The sequence below is a fragment of the Kwoniella europaea genome, chromosome 3, assembly GCF_036810445.1.
Source record: "Kwoniella europaea PYCC6329 chromosome 3, complete sequence".
Classification (NCBI taxonomy): domain Eukaryota; kingdom Fungi; phylum Basidiomycota; class Tremellomycetes; order Tremellales; family Cryptococcaceae; genus Kwoniella; species Kwoniella europaea.
Genome location: NC_089489.1, coordinates 1859134 through 1878196, shown reverse-complemented (window position 1 = coordinate 1878196; position 19063 = coordinate 1859134). Strand labels below are relative to the sequence as shown.

General features: G+C 45.9%; 4 protein-coding genes across 4 annotated transcripts; 2 read left to right on the top strand and 2 right to left on the bottom strand.

Annotated features, from left to right (window-relative positions):
• Positions 1 to 1451: 1451 nt before the first annotated feature.
• Positions 1452 to 2856, top strand: V865_008554 (uncharacterized protein; the record flags this gene model as incomplete). The annotated part of the gene is made up of 6 exons (XM_066232288.1): positions 1452 to 1490; positions 1556 to 1650; positions 1726 to 1748; positions 1821 to 2149; positions 2246 to 2500; positions 2596 to 2856. The coding sequence occupies 6 exons, from the start codon at positions 1452 to 1454 to the stop codon at positions 2854 to 2856; spliced, it is 1002 nt and encodes a 333-aa protein (XP_066088385.1).
• Positions 2857 to 2945: 89 nt separating this feature from the next.
• V865_008553 (uncharacterized protein) lies at positions 2946 to 4647 on the bottom strand (the record flags this gene model as incomplete). Its single annotated transcript, XM_066232287.1, has 5 exons — positions 2946 to 3322; positions 3400 to 3505; positions 3620 to 4180; positions 4246 to 4388; positions 4449 to 4647. 5 exons carry the CDS (start codon positions 4645 to 4647, stop codon positions 2946 to 2948), a joined length of 1386 nt encoding a protein of 461 aa, XP_066088384.1.
• A 265-nt stretch (positions 4648 to 4912) lies between these two features.
• V865_008552 (uncharacterized protein) lies at positions 4913 to 9409 on the top strand (the record flags this gene model as incomplete). Its single annotated transcript, XM_066232286.1, has 11 exons — positions 4913 to 5232; positions 5325 to 5587; positions 5690 to 6488; positions 6543 to 6903; positions 6959 to 7349; positions 7420 to 7646; positions 7707 to 8037; positions 8099 to 8273; positions 8329 to 8386; positions 8448 to 8631; positions 8688 to 9409. The coding sequence occupies 11 exons, from the start codon at positions 4913 to 4915 to the stop codon at positions 9407 to 9409; spliced, it is 3831 nt and encodes a 1276-aa protein (XP_066088383.1).
• Positions 9410 to 10747: 1338 nt separating this feature from the next.
• On the bottom strand, positions 10748 to 19020 carry V865_008551 (uncharacterized protein; the record flags this gene model as incomplete). The annotated part of the gene is made up of 24 exons (XM_066232285.1): positions 10748 to 10997; positions 11090 to 11254; positions 11321 to 11793; positions 11877 to 12170; positions 12274 to 12887; positions 12961 to 13206; positions 13269 to 13362; positions 13413 to 13501; positions 13558 to 13688; positions 13749 to 13906; positions 13998 to 14498; positions 14558 to 14711; positions 14770 to 14962; positions 15021 to 15125; positions 15181 to 15264; positions 15328 to 15658; positions 15717 to 15816; positions 15866 to 16236; positions 16286 to 16687; positions 16746 to 17026; positions 17084 to 17354; positions 17424 to 17861; positions 17918 to 18280; positions 18337 to 19020. The coding sequence occupies 24 exons, from the start codon at positions 19018 to 19020 to the stop codon at positions 10748 to 10750; spliced, it is 6792 nt and encodes a 2263-aa protein (XP_066088382.1).
• Positions 19021 to 19063: the final 43 nt, after the last annotated feature.

The following is a 19063-nucleotide window of genomic DNA, read 5'->3' as shown; positions in this document are numbered from 1 at the left end:
CCGGAACCCGTCATCTTGTATGGTGAAATCAATTTGATAGGTGTATTTGTTCTTATTGGAATATGAGAATACAATAGTCCAGAAGGATACTGTATAGATAGTTTATACCGTGTTGTCAGTGGACTATACAGACATTGTGCTATTCTTTATCCCAATGGAAGGCTCAAAACAGAACAGAATTCAAGGTGTATCCCAAATGTATTCTGCCTGAATTCATGACTTGCATCAGCACAGTACATCACCGATATATCCCTACCGTTTGATATCAATCAATAACATCCATCCGGTTTCCTCTCCATATCTGGGTCCTCCCACCAGGTAAAGGTTTATGAAACCTTACAGGCAAATCATCATATTGCCCATTCCAAGTTTCAGCAAAAGCTTCAAGTGGATATCCTTCGTTCGAGTCAGTCTGGTAGTATGTTGTATGTCCATTGGAAGTCGTCTTTAGTCGTATCATGTCACCTCGATTATCCATTCAATTCACAAACGATTTAAGTGATCTACAATGCACACCGCACCGTCAATATTACCACAGTCGGCCGTCGAAACTATGTATTGGGGAAATGTATTGAGCAGATAAAGCTGTTACTCACGTTACTACCCGTGAATTTTCCCTAGTCTCGCGATGCTCATACCATTCTCCATGAGGTACGTAAATGTATTGACCATCAGAGTCATGGAAGGTAGTTTCCCTGCCATTTGTTATTGATGTTCTGATGGCGCTCTGAGGAATTTTATATCTAGGAAAAAAATAAGATTATCATCCTGAACAACCCCTTATCGAAGAGAGAATGATGCCAGGTAAATTCAGATGGTTTATACACCATACACGATGTTTTTAGATGAATCGCCACTTGGAGAATTACCTTGAGTGGGTTCGTTCGAGACGTCCTCATCAGGCATGACTTCTGACCTTGAGGTAACATCGATGTCAGTGTATTGTGTCTCATGTCCTGTCATGTTAGTAGTCGCTTCGATTGCATGAGTATGGTCGGATGAGAACGGTAGAATGAAGATAGCTGTCTTCTGTCATTGTTAGTGATAGATGATGAATGAACATCTGACCATCGTGCTGAGTATCAGGTGAAACACCTTCCTTTGGTTTCTATCCATCCTTCAGTACGAGTATGGCTCAGAATTGACCCCTAAGTGAGTACGAGTCCCATGCTCTTAACCGTCCGACAAATCTCCTCCTCCCTCCTCCGACTTTTCCGGCGGATTTGATTATCTAAGATCATGATCAAGATCATCGGTCCGAACCGACGCCTGCTATATATACTCGCACATTGCATGAAATAACGATAAATCACATCATCACCAATCATCATCTCCTTCTTGCGCCCCTCCTGTGTAAAACATATATATTCACAGGACTGTAGCCGTTCATGCACATAGTATCAAACATCACTCGAAACCTCCTACGAAATCAGACAAGTTCCATAAGAAGTATGTCAACTCAAATCCCCAAGACTATCAAAGCTATCCAGGTGAGTCTTCAACGCTTTTCAACCCAAATGGTGGAAAGATGGATCGCTTACTAAGCAGGAGATAGGTCGACAAAGTTGGCGGACCGGAAGTCAACGTATTGAGGGAGATACCCACGCCTGTGCCCAAGGAGAATGAGGTCTTGATCAAGGTTCAATGGAGGTGAGTTCATCCAACATCCTTAATAATAAGAGGTTCTTTTGGCTGATATCTGCGCGATTTCCATCCATACTGTAGTGGTGTGAATTACATTGATAACTGTAATTCACTCTCTTACCCATTCTGCTTCCTTACAGTCTCGTACTGATATTCTATGATGGTTCGCACTGTAGATTTTCGATCAGGGTTGTACCCCGTCCAACACCCATACACCGTAGGCCAAGACGCAGTGGGTACTTTAGTCCAAGCACCTGAAGGATACCACATCAAAGTAGGCAGTAGGGTATTCACCACTGCTGGAAGTGCTTTTGCGGAATACCTAGTAGCCTCCAGAGATAGAGTCGCGGCTCTTCCCGAAGATATTGATCCTAAAGATGGTGTATCGATGGCTACTCAGGGATTGACCGCCTTGTACCTCCTCAAGGAGAGTTATCAAGTTAAGAAAGGTGATTGGATATTGAATAGAGCTGCCGCTGGTGGTGTAGGGTTAATCTTAACTCAGGTGAGTGTTTTGATCTCAATTAGTCCATGAGTCATACCCATTCACAAACAAAACCGTATTTATTTGATATGGGTTACATGCTAATTCATATGATAGATTGCCAAATATCTCGGTGTAAATGTCATTGGAACTGTATCTTCCCAATCCAAAGTCGACACAGTCAAGCAATCTGGCGCGGACCACGTATTACTCTCGAGCGATTCATCTGAATCGAACGTCAAGAAGATTCTCGAATTGACAGGTGGTCAAGGTGTTCATGCCGTTTATGATGGTGTTGGGAAGGACACTTGGGAAGAGGATTTCGAAGTGGTGAGGAGAAAAGGAACAATCGTGACCTATGGTAACGCTTCGGTGGGTGATAACGTCATTGCTATCTTATTGCAAAAGCAATGTAAAATATATCAGGCGTGTAGGTCATATATTGACTTTTGTTCTGGACATACTAGGGTGCGGTCCCACCATTCCCTGCCACGAAACTCTCACCCAAAGCCCTCAAGGTCACTCGACCAACGCTCTTCGCCGTAGTGAAAACCCAAGAGGAATGGGACGAGTATACTTCCGAATTGATTGATCTCACCAAGAAAGCGAAGATTCATTATGCTGTTCACAAGGAATATGGATTTTCGGCTGAAGATGTCATCCAGGCTCAAAAGGATATACAAGGAAGGGGAACCGCTGGGAAATTGTTGATCAAAATATCAGAGTAGAGAAGAAAGCAAAGAATATCTATAGATATTGGAAGAATGACGTGAGAAGTACTTGATCATGAGATACATGCGAATGTGGTTATGTATATTTATCCCTTAACTAAAGAAGCTACTACAAAACTTGCTGCACTACCTATAGCTAGACCAGTGACCAAGCAGAAACTTGCCAATGTTCCAGCCACGTCCCTCTCGTCTTCCTCGATCCTCTTATTCAGCTCTGGCGAAGAAGCCACGATCATACATAATGAACCGATATATCCGTTAGTCAATCCCAATAATATTATTATCAGGAAATATATCAGATCTGAATTGAATACAGGTGTGGATGTTCGAGGGGTCGTATTGCACAGGAAGATCAGGGGTATGAATAGTGTACGCAAGAGTGATAAGGATAGGATACGTGGTGGGGAGGTAGTGAATAGGAGTGGGATTGAGGGAAAGTAGGTACGACCACAGTAATCGCCGACTAGTAATGAAGAATTAGCAAGAGCTTCATCTACTAGATGGACTCGCTTCAATCAGTTGAGCTAGTTGGGAACTCACTGTTGAATAGCAAGAAATGTAGGGGGATGAACACGTTTGGTTGGAGTAATCGAGGTGTGGGCTGATGGGTTGATACAATGGTCGTTGTGATTGGTGGGAAGATCGACTGGAGACACATTAAATGAGCACAGTCCTTCTTGCATCAGGTATACTTTCGCTTCAATGTCACCTGATGCTGAACTGAATGACCAGCATGTGATGTTGAGGAAACCCTACTCACCAAAGTAACGATGAACACCCATGCCACAGCAACCATCAACAGTGAATTCTTCTTGAATACCTTCCTGGTCAACCCTTTTTTCTCTTCTCTTGGATTATCTTCAGGTAACCTAGTGCTTGTAGAGTTGGTTATACTTGAATATTCAGGATGATCCATCAGATACCTATGAGCGACTAGACACGCCATCGTACCGATTGATCCTGCTGCCCACAATCCCACACCAGCCATCGTCGAGGCTTTGCCGCCTTTCTCTTCCTGTTTGTTCCGAGTAGCAATGATGGCTAGGACAAGTTGAACGAGTGAGACTAGTACGGCTATACCACCTTGACCTGACATCACGGCTAGTATCTCCTTGGATCCCCATAATGCCGATAAGGCGAATACACCTGATTGAAGGTATGCCGTAGAGATTGATAGTACTACGGTGGCCAGGATGATCGTAGGGAATAGTAGCTGGGGAGATAATGATGGTAGGATTAACGGAAGTAAGGGGAATGTGAGGATTATCGCTGTTACTAAGAGTAAGAGTAATGACCAATGTATTCGTTTGGATGGTGAGGTCTACACGCAACCATTTAGATGTCAGCGGGCAGCGAACAGAACTCGTGGAGATAAATAAGACTTACATTCCCTACATTCCTCTGAGCTAGACCGAGGAAGAACAAATTACCAAAGCAGTACGAAGATGAGACGTAGCTCGCGAGATTTGATTTGACACTTGAATCGGCAGGGAAGAACGTGATGAAGAGCGGTATCGTACAGATGAGAGCTGTCATATGCTCTAAATTAGCTTTGTATCCCACGCAGATATGGAGTTCGAACAGCTTACCATTCCAGCTCATCAATACACCTGCACCGAGTACCCAGAAAGACAGATAGACTTTTGGTTCATGTCGGATATCCTTGAGCCCATCGCGCTCTCGATGAGAAGAAGCGTCGTCCCCTACCGACAGGGGTTCGTACTCTCCTGCATTCACCCTTGATTCCTCTGAGGGCGTAGCGAGGAGAGATCGTAGTGATTTGAACATGATCTGCTCTGGATATGCAATGTATATGATTCGGAATGAATGAACAAAGTCAATGTGTATGATGGGTTAGTATCCAGTTTGATGGTGATGATGTACTCGTATCGGGCGTTTGCGAATGATTCCATACACTCTACTTGCACTTTAAACACTCGCTACAACTCAATCTCTTCTTCTCTTCCCTGTCCAACCTTATTGAATTCGACCACACTTTGCATTCGTCTCGCTCCTTTTGCTTCCTGCTCCCCACTCTTGGGAGCGCATCGACATGTCCGATCCTTCAGATTCATCTCTGAAGATCCCAAACGAAGATTCAGATATCGTTATGGACCCAACACCCTCGACACCTCAACCACAACCACTGACACTAGAACCCGCCGCTTCTTCACCTGTCATTCCTACTTCTGCCCTTATCGAGTCTTCTTCTACTATTCCTCAATCGATACCCACATCACCCACTGCGAATACGATGTCGTCCGCACCGGTCGAAATACCTACATTCACACCATACATACCTAATACAGGTGTAAATGGTAGAAGGGCAAGTTCTAGTGGTAAAGGCGCTAACGGACAGCATAGGAGCGTAGGGTGGGTGATATCTCTCCCGTATCTTCCACATTGGTATACATACACATTGAAATACATAAATGACTGAGCGACAATGTTGCTCAATACTGTAGTCCTGAATTGTCTACCCCGTCGAAATTATCGCAAGCATCAGGAGGTAGATTTATACCGACCGGAGAACCACCGTATGAACCACCTTATGATATCGTATATCCACCTGACAAGATCCCAAATCCACATTGGGGCGATATGACTCCTCAACCTATCATCGAAAATTTTCCTGCGAATTCTCTCTATAGACCTAAATATCTACCGGCTGATATAGATGACAGGCTGGATAAGAAAAGTGTTTGGATCGGGGTGGAGAAGGAGAGTGGTGAGTGCACGTTTTATTTTTTTGGTTCAATACGCTTCAACGTCGAGAAATTTCCTGCTTGCAGGATGGAGCGTTTGCTGATGATGCCTAATCATGCTGCAGCACGAGCAGTGTACTTCCTCCCTCCGACATGCCAATGCTGTAAGAATCCCGCGGTAGCCCAACATTGCGATCGTGGGTGGCCAAACTGCGCTAGATGTATAGGAAGAGGAGTGACATGTATACCTGGTAAAGCATGGGGGATGATGCGTCCAAAAGGTAAACGTCGGAATCTCAAAGCGGAAATAGGAAGAACGAAACTGCCTAATGAAGGTACTTCAACCCCTATCAAGAATGGAATCTCATCATCTTCACAACCTAGACCCACACCATCATCTTCCGCTAAAGGGAAAGGCAAAGCCGTTCAGCAACACCACAGTGATGTCCCAACAACAAATCCTGATCTTCTCCACGAACCTATGAATCTCGATCAAACAATGTCAACTAATGGCGGAAAGGAAAAGCCCAGGAAGAAGAGGAGACTCTCTGGAGGGGCCGGGGGAGAAATTGGTGTTAAGCGTATACGGCGTAAATCTCATCGAGACTCCACCAGCGTGTTACCACACACTTCCAAACACCCACTCTCTCCGGCCGACCGACAATATTTCTCAAGATTAGAAGCTAACGCTAAGAAACCACCTTTAACGGATATGCATGGCCCTTGTCCCGTATGGGCCAAGACCAGAGGATCACTACATGCTGCTTGTGAATACCTGCGAAATCCAAAGACGACAGCTGGTGCCAGCGTCGAGATTGGTGTAGGTGGTATAGCGAGAGGAGTGATACTGGAAGGAGATATACCGGATGCTCAAGGTGCATATTGGGGTATGGGCAAAGATACGGGCACTATCATCACTGCAATGTGAGTTGTTTCTACTCTAGTGAAGAATTCACGCTAAATTGTCCATCGCTATAGTGGTCCTTCTAGAAAGCAGAAATCGGATTACCATCAAGACCTAAATGGGTCGGATCCCCCTGCACCGATTTCCCAAGAGCCTTTGGGAGGACCCCGTATACGATCCTTCACACCTCCTCTCAACATCTTTTCACCTTCCCAAAGTGGAGCATTGGCGGCTAGTACTCAGAACCAGATCAAACAAGAAAATTCTACTGTCGGTGAAGATGTGAAGGAAGCACCCGAAGTCGAAGCCTTGCTCATGGCTAACAGAGCTCGAACGCCCGTGGCTTTAGCTGTCGCTCAGGATTACACGGCTGTGCCTTTCAAAGTACCCAGACCATTTATTGTCCTGGGCTGGTTCTGGATAACCGATGCTTGGGTAAGTTTTTGTATGCTAGAATCGCAGTGAGTCGTATGCTAATGCTAGATCATAGCCTGAGCCTGTCATGCCCGAAGTACAATTTTTCCATGCTCAGCAAAACCGGCCCATCGGACCTCCTGAATCTGTCATTTGGAAATTTAGATTTGAATGGTGTACTGGCGGAAGTCAGGGTGTACCATGGTGGAGTTCGGTGACACGACCGACACGTCCCACTGCGTTACCGCCTACAAACACTCAGGAAGCTGAATGGCAGATAGCTGGATCGGGCTGTGGTTCAACAACTGTCCAATCGCCTTCGTCAGGTTCATCAAAGGATGTCAATCGTGTATACCAGTACATCTGCCCGCAGTGTAAACATATCTCGACCAAAGTCTATCGGGATGGTGATATATGCTTGAATGAACGATGCCCCTGGTTCTTTGGAGATGCTTCCAGTCTTGCAAGTGAGTCTACCTTCTACACTTATCATTCTCTGTCCGATGCGCCTCGGTATGCTGATCAGGTATATCACAGACCATATCGGACCATTCACCAATATTCCTTTCCCTCTTCTGCCCAGAACTCGAGTCTTGCCTGAAACGCTCGGTCTTCAACTTCGACCTCCTGAACCATCGGGTATAAGCCACGATATCACCCAATCGCATGCTGGACGCGAGTTCTGGAGAGGTTGGGTATGTCATAAGTGTGGTTCAGCGCAGGAGAGGTATAAGTGGGCTGGATGGTCTTGCGAAGCTTGTGGAGTAAGTTTCTCATTATGTTGAGTAAAATACCGATATGATAAATTGACTGGTCGTGCATAGCATTCTGTTAAACCACCTCGACGGATATACACCGCAGAAGAATTACGTCCACCTTCACGTCCGGTATGTACCTCTACGCGACAGGATGATGGTTATGCCTCGATCCCATTCGAGGTCAATCGCTCATGGTCACTTTTTGATAACAACATAAAGGTTATCAAGCATTCTCTGGAGCCACTCATCTTTGGATCCAACTGCGAAGTGCACCACATTCTTGCTCATGAAGGTCAAGGTGTTAATAGTATCGCCGGAGACGTTTTGAAAAAATTGCAAATGCAGGGAGAGGATGAGATACCCATGAGGAGATATACGGCAGTGACCACTCAAAGACGTAAGTATTGAATTGGCCTTGTCCGTACTTCTCTTCACCCGCTAAACCTTTTCATCCATAGCAGCGGAACTTACGATGTCGCTATTCTACACTTACCTGTGCGGATCCGAATCCTATCCTATCAACGCTTTCCCAACATACCGATCAGCGCATTGGTCAAATGTCCCTCCTGTCTGTCTAGAGATTGTGGATCTCATCAATGATAGATCCGGCAAGTGCTTCCCGGGTGAACGAGAGTAAGTGTCCACAACAATTTAGGTCAGACCCGAAGTATACTGACGGGCTGCTTAGATTTGATAGCCTCCTAATCGCTGCCAATCCTCCTGGCCTAGCTACCACTCTATACCCGGTATGTGCTCTGTATCCTTCTTAGTCAGTTTGGACATCCCGCTAACACCTTGTATGTACAGAAAATCGAGATTGAGCCATCCTCATACATGTCAATTCTGTTCCTCGGCTCGGACGCGACTGTTTGTATCAGGCAATATGGCACCAAGCAAGGATCAATTACTGTACAGCATGGAGATATATTGGGATTCAAGTCGGGTACGGAGGTCATGGAAATTTCACTTCGAATGGAGAATTTCGGTTTCTGTAAGTGTACTATCAAAAAGCCTATAGCATCTGTGAGCTCATGAGATCCTGTATAGTCTGCATTGCTCGTCATGGCAAATTGAATGACGTTGTTCCACCTCAAACGGCTACTTCCGAATCGAGATTATCAATCGATAGTTCCCTCCCTCACGTGCACAGCGACTTCAACCCTTCATCTTCTGTCGAGCCATTATCAGCCACTTTCCCCCGTATCGAATTGGACAACATTCCAGTCGAAGATAGTTCAGTCTCAAAGAGTAAAGACAAGAAATCCACCTCAGCACGTTCAAAGGCCCGAGCTGTATCGCCTCCAATCGTAAAACCTGCCGAGTTAGAACTCAAAAATTGGTATATCGGTGCATACCCTCTCGACCCCTTACAACCTCTTAGGATATTACCTCCTTATCGACCCGCCGAAGAGGATTTGGATTCTACAAAAGTGGTTATCTTGGGTGATAAGAAGAATTGGATTCAGCTGGAACCACGTGCCTTATCACCGTTACCGGGTTATGACGATCTGCAACCGGAGCCAACACCTGTTCAGCAGAAACCCGCAGCATCGAACAAGAAAGGAAAGAATACCACTAGTGCGAACAGTACGCCAATGAGTGTGACGAAGAAAAGAGGAAGAGGACCAGGACCTCGGGCGAGTGTAAGCGGTACTCCTGCTAGTACTGCTACGGCGGACCAGGAGGAAGATACAAGAAGTATCGGAGGGACGCCCAGTGCGAGAGGAGGAAAGAAGGGAAGAGGACGAGGAAGAAAATCTATCAACTAAGGAGGACAATATCATATAATATGATATGATGTATCTTGTTACAGTACGCCTTTTCATGGACAGAGGACTTCGAAATTGCAAGAATCAGTTTCATGATAAGATGTATCAAGTTTCATGATAAGATATATCAGATACAGCCGTGAGCTTCTTACCCCGTAACAAATTTGGATGATTGAGTGAAACAGTATCTCGAGTCATTATTCGAATAAAGGAGGTGGGTTGTCGATTTTCCTTATGACTCCAAAGACTTATGTGTTTTCTAAGCAAGAAAAAGGTACAAATCGCAAACAGTTTGATCGTTGTTCATCATACTTGTCTGGAATACTCGACAAGTAGTACTTGCACAATTTCATCATGGCTGATAGACAAGATACCACAGCTCAAGGAGAATTTAACGAAGGTACCAGCCGTACGAAGACTGGCAAAGGCACGGTCATACTAGCCAAACCCAACATGAAGAGGCGTCATACGTTTGATCGACGCTAAGGCTTTCATGTTCCATACTTGATTCTCGTAAAAATACCTCATGTCGGTTCGTAAAACTACTCCAAACATGTTTGTCCTTCTGAAGCCGTACCATCGCTTGCGGCTGCAGTGGACGTGGTCTGTGCTTCATGTCCGCTCATCTTGTTGAAAGCCGAGTGAATGTCATCCGCAGTGTACGGCCCAGATTTCTTCATCCTGAAAGAGGATGTTCTTGAATTAGCACCAATACACGCATATCCCATTGTGATTGCCTTCACAGTGATCATCGCTCAAAATTCCGATGAGTAGGTAGTCAGATAACTAACGATTGTAGTGCAGCCAGAAGCTTGGATTCGGCATTTCAATATAAGAAGTAAGACCACTGGCAGTAACGTACTGCAACGATGAAGGTCTGATGGATGTCCCGCTGGAGGCATCGTCTGTGCTGCTGGTAGAGGCCATGTTTCTATCGTCAGGCATGTTTTTGGTCTTTGGTAGTTCTAAGCAGGCGTGTACGGGATGATTCAGCTGATTCAGACTATCTTTGTGCATCTCTACTACTGTAGCTTGCGTTATATATTCCATCAGACGAACTCTTCCCATTCGCACTTTCGGTCACTCCTTTAATCTGCGTTGAAGCATCTCAGAAGCATGATGAAGGATAGTCAACCTTTCTCACCAAATTGCGCTTTGCGCTTTGACACCATCAGAATCCTCTTGAGATAGTTCTCCAAAAGGTTGGTGAAACAGGTAGCGTGTCGACTTCTGATGCTATAACACAGCCTGCCCATCATATGAATGTGAGTGTGGAAATTTCCAAGTAAAAGTTTATGCATCGAAATTGTACCATACCAAGCCTAACATGACTTATGCCTAATGCAACCAAACAGGTAACCCATAAACTACCGGTGCCGCACCCGTCAGATACTTCAGTTTGCATTCATCCCTTGCGGCATTGACAGCAGCCACGGTAGAAAGTTCCGATAACGGTAACAAGGTGTTTGAGCGTGATTTGGACTCTGGTTGATGAGCTGAATCGAGGTGTAATGATTTCAAGACATGGGATGATAATCTGTCGATATCTTTATCGGTTACGTCCCATAGATTGGCAGTGAGTGATGGGCTGCACGCAGAACATTTTATTGATCAGCCTTCAAATCCATCACCTCATCGAAGGTCGGTCGTCATATAAAAGGTAAGGCATATATCACTCACCATCCTCCAACCATATAATTCCAAGCTGTTCCAGTTCTATCTAAATCACCCTGCTCTTTCAGATGACCAGATGAACATCCCCATAACATCGTAGTCGCACATTGAGGCAGGTGTCTGATCTTGTGTGATCGGATGTATTGTTCAGCACCACCGTGACCGAAGTATCTGATGGGCCAGGGTCATCAGCATACCATTCCGCGAACATAGCACATGGAAAATCTTGCCACTCACAAAACCAGATCATAATCTTTCAACGCAGCAGCCATCTCCAATTCAGTCGGTGGTCTACCGACTATACCTTTCCATCCAGCAGTTTTGACCATCTCATCGATGAAAGGTTGGAAATGCTGCTGTGTCCTATCCAAATCACCACTGGGGTTTATTATATAGAAGGTCCTTCTTGAGTTGATCGTGCGTCTCGTATCGACTGCCCCGTTTGAGGATGTTTCGGAAGCAGGGTTGAAAGTCGGTTGAGTTAAGGACGGTCGTAGATGGTTTCCCATGGCGACCTGATCCAGTAAGAATGACAATGATGGTATCCGACTTATCGGTCGACCTCTCAGAATCGGTATGGATTCCCAAGGGAAAGGTTGGGAATTTTTGTCTAGTGCCAAGAACAGATGCTCGTCCTTGGGTGGACGTAAGCCTGAAAGTGCGATCCGAGATTCGATCTTCTCCAACGCGCCTTTGACATCGATAGCAATCTGCGAATACAGGAATCGTCATCAGCTGATTCCGATATGGGGTTCATTGTGGCTGGCCGATTACAAAGTACAAATGCACTCACCTGATCAATGTCCAATTCAGATAAAGCAACAGGAACACCATGGAACTGATAGACATCCAAAATGAAGTAAACCAAATCTTCCACTTCTTCATCTTTGCATTTACTACTTAGATTCATGAAGCATTGGAGTAACGCATCGTCCAATTCGACTTTGTTCGGTGGTTTAGATGATCTCTTTTTGGCTGTTCCTCCTCCGCTAGTCGAGGATAAAGCCGAATCGAATATCTTCTCCAGACGTTCTTTGAGATCGGTGATGATCGCTGAAGAGTTAGGTCGACGAGGACTGAAGATCGTCTATATTTTCAATGGAATGTTAGAGCCCTTTTTCGGACTAGCTTTCCCTTGTGCGAAATGGATACTGTGGGACAGAAAGCGAAACAATGAACTGATGGCTCACCTTGAAAGCACCCAGCCAGACAAACTCGATACTCTCACATAAATCCTTCATCTTCTTATCCAACCTATATCGTTCCTCCCACCAAGCCAATTTCTCTTCCCGCGAGACCACATTCTTAGCAGTCCTGGCACCGTTATTACTACAATCGATTATATCTTGCAGTTCCGCCAGAGCCGAATCGAACGTCAACGAATCATCTTCACCTTCCCTTCTACCTTGTCTATCCAACGGTAAACAGAACACGATAGGCTCGCAATCGCGTTGATGTCTCGAGATGAACATCGTATTCCGGTCGTCTGTGACGTTGATCGTAATTACTGCCCATTCAGGGGGAAGATTGTTCAATTCTTTTGATGGTTCAGATGACAAGGACAAAATCGAATTGGTCAGATACTTGGTCTTGATCTTATCCCAATATCCTCGTAGTTGGCCATTATGATCATCCAAATCTTCCGTCTCAGTTTCAAGAGATCCATTTGTCTGAGGGCGTTCATCCACGTCCATGGTATCCGTCGAGAAAGTGGGCCATTTCATATCATCGTTAATGATATCTGTGAATTTATATTCAATCGCTTCGAGTAATTCTCGCTGAAGGGTTAGGGAGGAGCTCGATGCTGTAGGTTGATCGGATGTTAGCAGGATTACCCACGCTTCGTTGACCAAGGGCCAGCTAATTTGGGAGCGTACCAAGCATTCCAGCAGCAGCTGCTGTCACTTCGTCACTACCTTGACCAAGAGACGTTTGGAACGTCCTCAGTAATGCTAAAGCGAGACAAGCTTGTCGTATACCTTCGATCTTGCCACTTCCGGATACCAGTGAGAGGGCGGACAAGAAGGCATCTTCCGCGCGAACGAGAACATGTTGTATACTCAAACGAGTCGATTGTCGATCCACCACTCGTTTCAAAGGTGCTCCCATTGGCATGGCGACGGCTATTCCAAGGTTATCAGGGAACAACCCTGGTTGAATTAATCAGGGATAAATGGAGACTTACCAGACTCAGTAAGAGAACTCATGAAGAGATCAGTCTTGAAGGTATTGAACGCCTCATGTAGAGCGATTCTACCTTCAAGCAGTAACTCCTCGGCCTATTGATGGGGATTAGCTGATCTGGCTCGGATATGGGCAGCTGACGTACCTTGTTTTCAGTCGAAGCTGGTAAACTCTTGATCTGACTTAACAACTCTTCATACTCTTCCTTGGATCCCGCTTCTTTCAGCAGCCAAGCTACACCAATGATCATCAGAGGTGTCATCATAGCTGCAATATTGGGTTTGACTCACCGTATTGTCTGAGTACATGGCCCAGGGCTGAAGGCAACAAGGGCTCTTTACCCTGTTGAGTGGGCCTACTAGCTGTCAGGCTTGCTCTCACACTCGAGGTGGAAGCAGCGAGTAATGCGTTCTTCCTCGGTCTGTCGAGTATTGGTTCAGGTGAGCTGACTTGAGAGGTATGTAAGAGGAATGATGCTCACGTAGGTAACACGGCTTCGTTGGCCACGAACACCCTGTCCAATCCTTCAATCTCTTTTGAAGTGCTTTGAAAGACCTGTTCGGCTTCTACGATCATCTCCGTTCGGGAGTACAAGTCGCCCTTGAGGACATTCAGATCGATCATATCAGGGCCTTCAATCTGAGTAATATCACTGATGTCAGCTTACCAAGTCCCCTGCGTCATGACGAAAACGAATCGCAACGACGTTCGATATCCAAAGATCACTCACAGCATTCAGAGCACTCGCTGCACCTTCCAGCTTCTCACCCACCACTTCCCATTTCTTCATCCTGAAATTCAATTCCGCCTCCTTAGCCCCGACTCTAGCTGAAATCACATCACTCTTCACCGCTCCAGCTATTCCACCCGCAATCCGCAAAAAATATTCACAATCTCTTACCGTGCCCCGATAGGCAAAGGCATCAGACAAATCGAGTATGGTCGATAGGAGCGATGAGGCTATATGCCATTGAAATGAGTGTAGGTGCTTTCCCGTGAAGTGCGTAGTTTGGGACGGTGGAGCTACCTGAGAATCTTTGGAAGGTTCGTCGGCGCCGTCGATTTTGGGTTTCGCAGAGGGCGGTAGGGGTACCCCGAACGGGTCATCTGCATCTGTGGTAGGCTTGGGTGACGCGGGGGAAGAAGATGTGATTCGACAAATCGCATCCGCTGCACGAGAGAATATTCGGAAAGATGCTGATAAATGCATGATAGCTGCTGCTGCGTTGTCCTTTCATCATATCGTCAGCTGGATATCCATCATGGGATGAAAGTATTTGGAGAGCTTACTTGAGCAGCATAGATAGCAGCCACCGCCCTTCTTGCCCATGCAGCCCTTCCTAGCTGTTCACATCTATCTATCACCCTTCGACTGAAGCTAGCATTCCTATCGAGTTCAACCTTTTCGAGCTCGAGAGCTGCCGCCTCGGCATATATTTCCTGACTATCGCAGGTAGTCAGATACACCACGTACCTTCAAGAGTGAGGTCTAAGATACTCACGCTCTAGTGACTTCCCCCTTAAAAGCAAGGTAACAAGCGAATCTCAACCCCAATTCTACTCTCACTTTAAGCGAGACTAAGTTTCTGGAATGCTCGATGACTTTTTGAGCTTGTGCAAACACCAATCCTGCACGAGAGGTTTTACCCAATTTCTGATACTCCGTAGCAAGTTGAGCCGATCGTAAAACGTAGTCTGAAGCAGCTATTAGTTTTGGCAAGTATTACCAGCCTGATGGATGATTAGAACCCACCGTCCACCAAATTATCCTTGTTCCTCTGAAAAGCTCTGAGGAGTTTCAATGTTTCGATCTGCTGAAATGGATGTCCCAATAGTCCGAGCAAAGCAGCAAGCGAGCCTAGTATCATTGGAGGTCAGCTGCCAATGTTGCCGTCAAAAAGAGTTGCGCTCACCGAGAAACCTCGTCAACCGGGTCAAATCATCGAAGACCAAGGATGGGCCTATACTCGACCGTCGTTTGCCCTTTGTAGCGGCACCTATGTCTACATCCAGCTTGTAAGCTATCTTTGGGCAAGCTGAGAAGCTTATATCATACTTACCAGCCGCGGACGCCTTGGTCATTGCCTTCTTGGCAACTGGCTTTTTGGGTTCCGAGACTGTCCTCGTCGTGCTTCTAGTCGGTCTCGTACCAACAGCTTTAGTAGTGGTACTTCGTCCTAGGGGTACCTTTTTCTTAGGTTCTTCAACTTGATCAGGTGAAGTAGGAGGTATGATGATACTTCGTAGCTTCTCAATCGCTTCTCTACTAGCTGTTATTACTTCCAAAGTCGGATGAGGGGAAGCATGATAGGTCTGCATTGCTTTCAGGATCAAGGTATAAGATAGGTATTCCGCTTTGAAAGGTAATAAACCGCTATCTTCGCCAAGATCCTGCAAATCAGTAAATCAGCGTACTTCTTTCGATACACCATCGGTATTTGTCACTCACAGATTGAGACGATGCTTTCGTTACTTCCTCAATTAAAGAAGGGAATCGATCCATCTGATGACCCGAGGTCAGAATGGTACCCATCATCTTGGCCAGAACTCTATACAAATTGTAAGCCATCGTATGATCAACGCGTATCGATATCTTACCTAATTCTTCTAACTGGACGATCCTCTCCATAAACGCTCAAAATAGAATCTCCCAAATCCAAGCTGATTTTCGCTACCTCATCTTTCCATTCCCCTTCCTCTAGCAATGCCAATATTCTCTCTCCAATAGCCCCAATAGCAGCAGGTGGACAAGAGTTCTCTTGCATTAGCTTGATCAGCTCCTGTCCGTGAGATGTGTAGGTCGCAGGTTCCCAAAGTATCACACTGGCCAAGCGATTAAGGGAGTTGTCTAATTCCGTCAGAGATCCGAAAACCTCGTTGAGCGATTTGGCGGAAGATGAAGACGATATCTGAGAGAAAGTGGAAATGCTTTGGGAAGCAAAGGCATTTGAGTATGCGGAAAACATCTCCTGTTGATAATAATCAGCTTTGCTGTGCCTCAAAGACAGTACCACTCACATCTTTTTTCCCTAAACGCTGATAGCATCCAGCTAACAGTTCCCACCTTCTACTGAATACATCTCCTATCATCATATACCTCTTATCATCCTTCTTGCTTGTGTTTGCCACCAATCTGAGAGCCTCCATCGTCCATTCGCAACTCATCTTACACAGTTCAGCGGCTTGCTCGTTCTGATTCGATCGGTAGAGTTGTCCCGCCGCATTGTATGCCAAAGTTGATAGACACCTGAAGTACTCTGCTTTGTTAGTGTCATTCACAATTTTGGAGGTCTTTTCCATCATTTTACGCGCTCGAGGCATATAGGGGTAGAATGCAGTGTATGATTGAGGTGGACGGAAATATTGAACGATCGTATCCATGTAGGATGGGATAATGGTATCTCTGATCGTAGCTTCGTCCTGGTGCAAAGCTTGACATTTAGCAAAAAATATCGTTTGAATATCTGATCTCACTCACCACGATTGACGCATACACGAGAATCTCACAAAACTCAATGGAACTGATTAACCATCCCTGTATACCCTCTGTGACACTCTTGAACCGTTCTCCATTGTTAGGATCGTTTGATCCTTCCAAGACTTTAAGACAGCCTCTTCTGACCCGTTCGAACGCTCTACAGGCTTTCCCAGCCATCACTGGTAGATCTTCATTTTGAGGCAAGGAGTTGATAGAATGGCCGAGGGTCAGCAGCTCTTCAGAGTCTAAGCACATCATTGTACTAGGCGAGGCGGATTTGGCTGTAGCCTGAAGTCAGCGTTGCGGAAAGATAGATTTACAATCTGGGTACAACTTACAAGATAGAGCCTTGTCAATAGCCAAGTTTGCCTTCGCAAGATCACCACATATCTTAGCTATCTCCGCATCAGGGTTCTTGATCTTCCTTGCACCACTTCTTGAGCTGGGCGTCTTAGGTATGTTTGCTTTACTCGCTATAGTCGAAGAAGAGGGCGGAGTTGATGGTCCAGCTTGGGGTGTTTGAGGACGTGGCGATGAAGGCGATCTAGTGATTGACGTGGATGATGCGAGAAGAGCCAGAGGTTTATCAATAACTGCAGAGTCTCCAAGCTGATTAGGTTACACCATCAGCTGAAAGAATCTCTAGCAGTCACCATTGCACCACGGTAACCGACTTACCCTTCTTCCTATACCTATCCACATTTCCACCAATCCCAGCCAACCTTTCCCTTCGAACCAGCCTGTATCTCCTCTCTGCTGAACCATATTCTCTACAAATTCCACAATTCCATCAACGGCCTTAGCAGCTTCGTTCAGCTTCTCTTTATGTTCATCTCCTTTGATGAAGGTTATTATGGTGCGGTGTACGGTATCCCAGTATTGGGTCGGGGTCGTCTTGCTATCAACAGAAGACGATATGGTTATTGACATTGCTAACAATGCGAGATGCCGCAGATGAAGGTATGCGGAGGATGTCGGCGGTATAGTCAGAGAGCTGACTTGGCGGTAAAAGGTGTGTAGGTAGAAACTTATGCTTGGGGTGGGGAGTGACAGAGCTAGAGTAAGGGGATGGAGGTATTCGTCATCCGATTTCGGTTGAACCAGGATGGGTATTAGCTATATGCTAATCAGCTAATCGGTTCCTTCTTCTGAAGATGAGGTGTTCCACTTACTTGATCTAGGTCCTTGGCAAGTGCTACAAGGCATGTCCAAGTCGAGACCAAATTCATGAAGAGCACATTCCTTAAAGCTTCTGCTAATTCCAGAACTTCCTCTGGTGAAGGTAGTCTAGTCATATCAAGCCATTCCTTAGGTATGCTTTCTGGTGTTGTTGGCGCAGAACCTTTGCCAGTGTTATGAGAGCGAGAGGACGTTGCGCTTGAGGTAGCTATACCAGTAGATCTCGACGAGCTTGATTGACCGCGTGATGGGGCTGATGTTGATGCTACGGGTGTTTGAGTGGGTATGCGCCGAGGCTTATATAGGCGAAGTAATGTAGGGCGGGAAGCTATGACCAATTCCATAGCTTGGGGATGCTGGTGACATTATCAGCTGTGCTTCTACGTGACTCAATCACCGAAAGCAAGCTCACCATTCCGATTGCGATGCATTTGACGACAATCGCACTTGAACTCCTCTCAACATCAAGACATCTCCCCTGCAATTGACCCTTATCGTCAAATTCTCTCAACACTCTCAAAGCGATCTGGCAGGTCGCTATCAGCGTGTCAACTTTCTCATTTGTCCATTCTCCTTTTCCAGCCTTTTCACTTCCTGTTATCGTTGAAGTCGAATATCTAAATCCAGAGGTTGAAGCCGCCGAAAGTGATTTGCTCGTTTCGTTGACAGCTTGCATAGCTCCTTTGATCCTGTCTGTGACTGACATCGGTTTCGAGTCGGTAGGAGACGATGGCCGTGCCCATGGTAAAGTATCTTCTAGCGAGGTAGCTTTCGATTTACCCTTTGAGTTCGAGCCCACGGCTGAAGTAGTCGTGGTTGTAGGTTTTCTGGTTGTTGTGCTGGTGGTAGTGGTCTTCCTAGCTGTGGTAGTGGGTTTGGACGAAGTGCTAGTCGTCGATGATGATTGTGCCGTTGTTTTGACTGTCCGTCTGACGGGCTGAGAAGGTTGATCCAACTGCAGTTTACCCAATCCCTCAACCAAGTCATCTGCATCTGTATCCTGCTTTGTCGCTGTCCTTGTCGCTCGTGTCTTCCTCGGGGCGGCAGGCGCTGCTTTCGGTGTTGAAGCCGCAGGCTTGGCTTTGGCAGGTGGCATGTTCCTGCGTGGGTCAGGATCAAGATATTATAGAGCTAATGGG